The 9,256-nt window shown below is 41.0% G+C and overlaps 1 protein-coding gene across 5 annotated transcripts in view; it reads left to right on the top strand.

Moving 5' to 3' along the window:
- The first annotated feature begins 1,848 nt into the window (after positions 1 to 1,848).
- Positions 1,849 to 9,256, top strand: part of LOC117966353 (small conductance calcium-activated potassium channel protein 2-like) — a 38,835-nt gene continuing 31,427 nt past the window's right edge. For 4 of the 5 annotated variants that reach the window (XR_009319832.1, XR_009319833.1, XM_059014149.1 and 1 more), the window contains exon 1: positions 1,849 to 3,269. Coding sequence is in view for 2 of the 5 variants with exons in the window: in XM_059014149.1 (XP_058870132.1) it covers positions 1,857 to 3,269 (1,413 nt within the window). In the remaining 3 variants the exon portion in view is untranslated. Of the gene's footprint in view, positions 3,270 to 3,307; positions 3,421 to 9,256 lie in introns of those variants that run through there. The other variant, XM_059014152.1, reaches the window with a different exon arrangement.

Here is a 9,256-nt window from a genome sequence, read left to right as displayed (position 1 = left end):
TTCTCTCTCTCTCCTCCCTCCTTCATCTTGTCTCATTTGATCTCCCCCTCTCTTACATCCCACTCCCTGTCTTTCCTCTCACCCCAACTCACTCTCGCTTCTCTCCAATTGCATTAGATAATAATGACGGAATGGCTTTAACATACCTTGAGTCTATGCCACGTTGTGTAAAGGCTGTGATCAGGGCAAATGGTAGCCCAACATGATATTAGGTACATGTCCTAACACAGGCAGTGTATATAGAAAAAAAAAACACTGTCCTCAGCTGTAAACTGGACTGGCCGTTCTTGGTTGTTCCACGTCAAACCAAACGTCAATGGGAGCCTCTGTCCGCTACTGCTTGGACAGAATTTAAACTGGAAACCTGCTTGTTCAAATCAATCTTAACCCACGTCTTTCAATGAGCCCAGTCTTTCTTGAGTAGCTTAGTTCCAGTACATGGTCCAGTTAGCTAAAGTTAAAATAGGGCTAAATCTCACCGCTTTATTTTCACTTCAGCACCTCCATACTGAGGTAGGCTCGAACCAGCACTGAACTTGAGTTCCTTTGACTCTTCAAACTTTAATTTAGCTGCGTGAATCTGGGTCACATGGCGCGTCTGCTGTTTTAAAAATATCTTCACCTTGGCGTGAAGGATAATGTTCAGTATTATAGTCCGGGGACTTCTGGAAACAGCGTAATTCTCGATGTAATAATATCACAGTATGTAACAGCTAGATTAAAAGAAGAAAGAGACCCAACAAAGTCACCGTCGAGCCGTTAATCTTCAGCGCGAGAGAGGAAAAAAAATACAGTTCAAGTTTGAAAAGTAATAAACGAGCACGAGCCTGTGTTTACATGATAGAATACTGTCAGCGGAACGTTTTCTATAGGTTATTAAAATAAATAATTTTAAAATAATTAATAATATTATACAACCGAAAGCGGAGAAAACGGAGAGACAGCTGAGGTTAAAATAAAAACCAAAAATAAGCTGTTGGAACAGCATATTAGTACAGTATTTAATTCAGTGACAATTCGTTTTTTTTTTAAATTAGACAGACGTTCAGTGTATAATGAGGATAACATTGTTTCCTGGGGGATATTTAATTATGATATTTTTCATTATAAAACTACTCAGTGGGCTAAATATCACTTAGCATTTGAAACCCCTTTGTGTCCCGTTTTGACTTACGCTATCCCGTGTGGGTCTATCTGATTTTTGTATTAAATATTTTTTTTTCTATTTATTTTTTTTACAGGGGTTAACATTTTCCTGCGAATGCTCAACTTGGAAGGGGCCCGATATAGGACGCCTTGAACAATCGGCACACGACTGCAGAGCACCATAACAAATTGATACTTGTGCATTTTACAAAGCGATGGAAAATAAAGCAATCTTGGAAGTTTAGATTGACAAGATCGCATACTGCACAGCAATACTGCGAGCGCGGCAGCAGTAGGTCCAGCAAGCAGTTTTGTTAAATTGCCCAAAATGTGTTTGAACATGCAATGCTGATTCACAATGAGCCATAATGAGAAATTACACAGAAAACTGGAACAGAAGACAAGATTCGGAGAGCACGTTCCACAAGGTCGTGTTATTATTCTGATGCGAATTTTATGCATGAAGAGGCTTGTCATAAACAAATGCCAAAACCTCCCAATGTACCACCGACACCAACGTTATGTTCAATTTAAACTGAAACGCATAGAACAGAGAGAGACACCTCTAAACCAATGTGTTACAAAATGCCTGGGCTGTGATCGAGGTAATTGTACACCACATTTCAGATGTGCTCTTCTCAACTGCAGTTGTTGGGGATTCATTCAATTAACTGATGCAGGCGGTGTTTTCATAGCCCAACCGTGACGTCATGAGGCTGGTATTGGTGAAACCAGCCAATGAGACGGGCCGGCTCGATTCTACAGAGGCTTTTCACGATGAAAGGGTTCTGGAGCAATACAACGCAGGCGAGCAGCAGCACCAGCAGGACGGAGCTGTAGAGGGGATGCAGCATCGGCACCCGGGAGCTGTCTTTCAGCACCACCCTCTCAGCCAGCAGCCGTGCAGCATCAACAGCAGCGCTAGTCATCTCCAGAAACCGCCGAGCCAAGAGGGCTCAGGCGCTTCGGTGCAGCACTTCATCCCTCTCAGCAACTCTCCTCCTCCGCCGCTGTTCGGGCAGGGTTCCGCCGCCTTCTTGCAACAAAACCATCAAGAATCTCCCAGCCCGAACCTTTTCACCCAGCCAGGTACCATCCCTCCTTATTACAGGCTGCCACCGCCACCACCACCAGCAACAACAAGAAACCACATAACCGGGCAGCGAGCGCAAATTCAAAAACAAGCCTGCTGCTTTTCTGTCCAACCCCTTCCTCTGCAACAAAATCGAGGGGCCGCTACCACCGCTGCCGCAGCCGGTGTCACTTCACTGCAGAAGCAGCACTTCTATCAGAGCCACTATTACAGCAACTGCGGTTATTCCAGTCAAGCGAGCCCGAACCAACACCAGAACCACCGCCCGCAGCTGTCTACACCAGCAACAACAACACCGCCGTTTCTACAGCATCAGAATTCGAATCGGGGGGACCATTTGCAGAACGCTAGCAATTACCAGCAGCAGAACCCGAGCAGCAGCTTCTGCCGCAGAGGAGAAGGAGGGTTAGGGGAGCAGAACCGTTTGCAGCAGCAACCTCAGCATCATAATCAGTCCAACCTACATCAGCACCCCTCCTCTTGCCTAGCAGCACCACAAGAGCAGAATCTAGAGCAGCATAGCAATGATAGCGGTCCGTTGAAGGTAAAGCAGCAGTCCTGTTTATTTCAGCAGCAGCCCCGAGATTTGCTACCGCAACCTTTACTGCAGCAGCAACAACAACAGCGGCTAGGGAGCAGCCAGCCTAGTAACAACTACTGCACCAACGGATCAGGGCGGGAGAATAGAAATCAACTACTACAACTGCAAGGGCAAGAACAGACACACTTGTTCTACCAACTGCAGCAGCAGCAACAGCAGCCTCCGCAGCACTGTGACAACTACTGCAAGAAGCCAGGGGAGAAAAATCAATTGGAGTGGCACTGCTGCCAGTACCCCCAACAAGACAAACAGCAGAACAGCCACCACCAAGAACCGAGCCGCCCGCTCTTTGGAAACTTGTCCGGCTGCAGCAGCAGCAGCAGCGGCGGCGGCAGCGACAACGATCGCAGCCTGTCATACTCCTCAAACACCTGCCTGTGGCGGCAGCAGCACCAAGAAGGAAACCAGATCCGAACTGAGCAACAGCAGGTACATTTATATTTAAACACTACTCGCTACTACTCCCAAGGAGAGAGCTGCATGCTGTTAGACCCCCGTGCACCTCCTCCTCTGCAGCTCCACTGTTCTCGCGCTCAGTGGTAGCGGTGCACGAGCAAGTTGTCTGAAGGGATTATAGCAGGTACGTGCTTTTGTTTGTGATCAAAACTTGAGGGCAGTATTCTGTGCCATCTTGGTGTTTTCTTGTCTTGAAAGATTAGGCTTCGTTGGGTGTACAGAGATTACCTGGAGATAATTTTTACAAAGAAATACAAAGAAACCAAAACGAAAGAGAACATTCGCGGACTTTATTTGTGTCTGTTTTGTTGCTGTGCAATTATTTTTGCCATGTTCATGTATGTCCGTTTGCACCAGCTCAGCAATGCACACGTATTGTACTTGTAAAGATATTGTGGAGTATTTGTTGCATGGTGGTGTTGCTTGTTTATATGTTGTGCATTGTGGCGTGTCTTTTACCTTTGAATTGTCTTGTCCACAAGTTTGGCGTTCATGTAAAAGAAAACCGAACAGCTTTCTCTGATATAAACATCTTTATTAAAAAAAAATCTGACAATTAACCTAATATGGATCCAGTAGCTGCCGCTTTGTATATGGAAATCATGATCGATCGTGGTTCCATACTTCCATTTTACACAATATATTATAAACGGTTGCCTGCATTCCAACCCCTTTATCCTTGATAGTTCAGTTCATTGCTCAATTTTAATTCAGTGCTCAATTTTAATTCAGTGCCCCAAAGCAAACAAAAAAAAGGCTTTTTACTAGACTAAGAAGTTTGAAAATATTGTACTTTGGGCATTTAAACTGCAGTCACCGTGACAGGACCTTTCGTTTTTATTGTTGCGCTTCGCATTGTTGAAGCACAGCATGATCGAGATGATTTGAGGCGATGGCATGCTGTTGATGTCGGGTTCGCTTTGTGTGTTCTTGGAGCTGTGGCTCAAGGGCACGGTTACACATTCTCTTTTGCTGACGAAGTGCACTGCACCACTGCCAGGGACTTTATGCCATCCATGTGGGCCTCTGCGTTCACAAGCTAGTCAAAATACTCTCAACGAGACCCATATATATATATCTACAATCCATCTATCTCGGTGGATTGCTGAGAAATATATATATATATATATATATATATATATATATATATATATATATATATATATATATATATATATATATATATATATATATATAATGTTAATCAAATTGCTTCACTTTCAAGGCGCAATGGAAAGTTTAAGATTCTGTGAATCTGCCAAGATTATGTAGGCATTATAATGTCATTCCAATGCCAGTAATCAGAGATTTATTAAGATGTTTATTTCCTAAGTAGATATACAATGATTAAGTTTTTAAGTGAGAAACGTACTGGGGCAGAAATAAAATGCAATTAAGACTTAAAATGAAAATATTGACCCATAACAATAACTTTAACAGTCAAAATAATAAAGTGTTATTCAGCTTGCGGTAGAATTTCAGTAGTCTGCACTCTGGGTAAGTTCACAGACTTGTATTTACCTATTACTCACATATAATGTACCGTTTTTAAATTGTCCTTAATGTTAATTAATGCATTCCTTATTTCTTTCAAACTTTAGTTGCACAACTAGTGACTATTTTATTTATTTATTTATTTATTTATTTATTACTATTTATTTTTTAATGTTATGTTAGATCATATTTTATAATGGGTTTCCTATAAGCCTTGGCTATTTTAGTAGTGCCTAAAAACTATAATAAGTTTAAAAGAAAAGATGGGAATTATAATGATCTAAAGGCTGGCTGATATTAATAGTGCTGCTCTTGTATTAATGCTGCTGGAGTCTTTCCCCCTGAGGTGATGTATTGAACCATGTGGTAACAATAATACACAGTAGAATGAGCAGGGAAAAAACAAAAAAATAAGTTGTATAAATTTCAGGGTGACAGCATTTAAACTGTCAGAATATGATTCTCACAATAGAAACAAGACCTGTATTTATTGGGGGGTTGCTGTGATGAATAAGTGTGGAATCATCATGAATTGATGATGACTTCACTTGAGACCAGCAGGAAGCAATATTTCAGTTGAAATGTAATTACTTTTTAAATTTATACCACTGCCTGTTACCAAAGCCTCTTCACAGAGAGGATTGCATTACAAGTGCTGTATCGGGGTGGAGATTGTGTAGCAGGCTGCAGGTGCACTAGCCCATCTCTCATGGCTGCTGATGGGATGGTATGAGGACTCTGCCAGCCAGTGCCACTGCAGTTAGGAACCCCTCACGCAGGACTGAATTAAGAATGGATTGGCATCAAAGACTATTAAAATGAACCCCTTTCCTACCAGCACAGTTGTAGCCAGGGCTGGTTGCATCTAGTTGGTTAACCAGTTTCTATATTTTTTTATGAATTATGATTGCGTGTGGACTGGTAACATTTAATATATATATATATATATATATATATATATATATATATATATATATATATATATATATATATATATATATATATTCTCAGCAATCCACCGAGATAGATGGGATTATTAAGATTTTCTTCAGATGTAATTTCTGCTGACGGTCAAGATGGTAAATTGGGCCTGAACACAGACCCACCTGCTCCTAATTTGTTTTAAAATGAACTCCAGCCCATTGCAGGGATCTGTTAAATGTTCAGGTACCAGGAGAGCTTTATAACACGAGCGAGTAATTCAAATGTAATTGTGTGTGACAAAACTATTGAATTCATACGGTAGGACGCAAATATCTATTCCAAGCACATTCCACAGTTTTAATTTTAATATATTATTATTATTTATATTCATAGCATGTCTTACATGGATTGATTGACTCTCAGTGGCATTGCTTCGTCTAACCGGCAGCCAGGCACTCTAGCATTTGCAGCGATATTAGCCATACGCTTAATGGTCAATCAGGCTGTCCCGTCTTCATGTGTTCACTGCATCAAGGATCTTATTTATTTCCTTAAACTGGAAAACACAAGGTTCCAGTGGAAAGTCTTGCCAGCCTTCTTTCTAATCCAGTCTAGAGTGATCAAGCTTGCCCTTGTTTCTCTCTGTCTCTCTTTAAAGTTATTTACAAAAATTAATGGCCCTTCTGCAATCCTTTGAGAAGCAATGGAGAGTGCCCTCTGCGAAGGTGACTATCACCAGGGCAGGGCAGTTGGTGCATGTTGGGGGAGCAGTTTGGGGGGGGGGGGCTGACTTTGTCGCTGTTCATGCTATACCTGCTCTTTGAATCAATAGGAATCAGTCTCCAGTCTCCCAGTTTAAAATAGCTTTATTTGCATTGCCAGGGTGCAGTGCTAGCCTCCAGGAAGAGCATGATAAAAAATAAATCTAAAAAAAAATATTTGGGTTGACTGTTTTCTTCTTTTCATCATTCAAAGAGGTAAAATGTGTCCTGGTTTTCCCTTCTAGTCAGGCACAACAATGCTTATTTAAATATTTAATTTATATGGACTGAGGCAAGCACAAGGAGACCTGCCAGCTAAGCTCTAAGCAATTATTGCAGCAAACAGCTGGCCAGGTGTGAGTGCTGCATTATATGCATTATATCAGTATTAGCATTATGTTTTTAGTCACTTCTGTTCTTTATCTATCCATTTATCTACCTAAAGTGTAATAATCCCTCAGATACCCAGCTTAAGATGCTGTTAATGCTGCGCTGGGAGTTACATGCTGGTTTACAAAGTATGATTGGTCCTTACATGCAACAGGTTTGTATACCAGACCTGATATTCTTAATGAACTAAAGTCCCCCCCCCACGGGGCGACACATTTCCACCTGCAAAGCATTTTCATGATGATCAGCGACAACATCGTGGTGCATTGGGCTTAATGCATTTACACAAATATTGAATGCATAAAAAACACACAAACATTTCTGGTAACGCTTTATTTTGCATTTGTCTTATAACATGCAACATGCTTGTACATATGGACTAGTAGCATAGCATTGCCAGAGCAGTCTAACAGTAGATACACAAGCACCTGTATTGCACATCTATTTATTTATTGTTAACTGTTATGATTTAGTTTTTTGATTAAGACTATCAACACTACCCTCCAAAGTATTGGGGCACTTATTCAAATGCTATTTTGGTTATGTGCTCCCAGACTAATTATTTATCCTGTTTCTTCACTGAACTGCATTTGAGATCTCCCTTGTGCCAGGAGGGTCTTAGATAAATGATAAGAACACGTTGCCATGGGTGTGCAGAGAGAGAAACAGAGCAGGAGTTTTGACTGAGGAATATGTGTGATGTGTGGCATGCCATGTGATCTTTGGTGCAGTTCTTGGAAATCCTGCTATAACTGTAATGGAATAACTGGAAGGCAACATACGGTAGCTGCTTTCATTCATTGTGGAAAATAACAGGTACCATCTGTGTCCTGATTCCTAAATGTAGTGTTGCGTACCCAAATCATCAATGGATTATATAACCAGGCTTTTTCAAACATTGATTAATTCACATGCTAAACTGTTGGTTATAATAATAATAATAATATATTTATATGGTGGACCACCATCACAAAGCATTTTACAGAGGTGAACTGTGAACTGTGCATTATATGCAGAGTCACTTACTATAGGACGTTGATTTAACATCTCATCCGCAGGACGGAGCACAAGGAGGTTAAGCAACTTGCTCTTATGTATTGCTCAGTCATTTTGGTTGCAGGTTGTTTAGTGGCATGCAATTCTTTTTCTTAGTTAGATGAAAGCCCATGAGATGCCAGCAGTGCGTGCCGGTCATCACGTTGATTATTAGTGACCACCCTATGCAGCTCGGACACACTTAGGCATGAGTGAAGTTCATCCCATTGGGTCTCACATGGGTTGAGATGGGAATTGGCCGGCACAGGATAACACTATGTGTCTGTAGTCTAACTTGAATATCATGCTCAGCTTATGCTTTTCTGCCTGTAACCCTGCGCACCACAAGCTAGCATCTTAACCGCAATGGAAAAGAGCCGGGCTCGTCGGCATTCGTGGTTCCAGAGCTTTTAACCTTCATCTCAACGACAGGGGACCGAATCCGTATCTGCAATGTGTCACACAGTGCAGCCCATTACACTAACCTTAACCCTGATATACCTATGCTAAAGTGTTACCAAAAACCTAAGGTTCAATATCCAGAAGGGTTTGCCTAGACTTGAGTACAGATGGCAAAGTTGAGTAAAACACCCCCTGCATTCTGTAAAAGGGATTAAGTGTCAGCATACCATAAAAATGAGAAAACACTTTTGTTTGCGGTCGCCGCAGACATTTTCCACTGGGGATGGCATACACAGCTTGCAGATTTTAAACAGATCAGGTTTTAGCTGTCTATAATACAGCTCTGTGAGAGGGAACCCATGCAAGGAAACAGAAATGACCATGTTATGACATTGTATCATCTTGCACATTTCACGACTGCTTGTCTGTCTCTTAGTGGTGCATTGGTAGATACTGATTGAATAGACTGTGGTTTGTATCAGAGCTTATTTCATGCTGGTGGGTTGAAGTGCTCTAATGAGATAATTGAATTGATTGCTAGGTGAACCAAATCAGTTCATGCTGATGATATCAAATTTCATTTTAGAAAAATGAATAAACTATATTACTATTTAAAATGCATTGTGGAGTGAGCATCGTTTTTTGTGAATAAAATATTGTATTGTTTTTTAAATGAAATGCTTATACAGAGAGTAAAGGCATTAGCCCATTATATTATTCAAAATAATTGCATTTTGCATTGTAAGGCCTATCTCTTGAATGAAATCCTTTGGCTGATATGCAGCCCTGACCCATAGTTTTGCACCACCCTGTAAAATGAATTAATTGTGCTTCATAAAGTCGATTGAAACCTGCTAAATAATGTTACGTTAACATATTGAATTACGTATACTTAGAAAAAACTGTGGCATTTTGAAATCTAACATGAAATACTGTACTACTCTTTATGGCTTT

The sequence above is a fragment of the Acipenser ruthenus genome, chromosome 47, assembly GCF_902713425.1.
Source record: "Acipenser ruthenus chromosome 47, fAciRut3.2 maternal haplotype, whole genome shotgun sequence".
Taxonomy (NCBI): domain Eukaryota; kingdom Metazoa; phylum Chordata; class Actinopteri; order Acipenseriformes; family Acipenseridae; genus Acipenser; species Acipenser ruthenus.
Note: the sequence above shows the minus strand (reverse complement) of the source record. Positions and strands in the feature narration are given on the sequence as shown.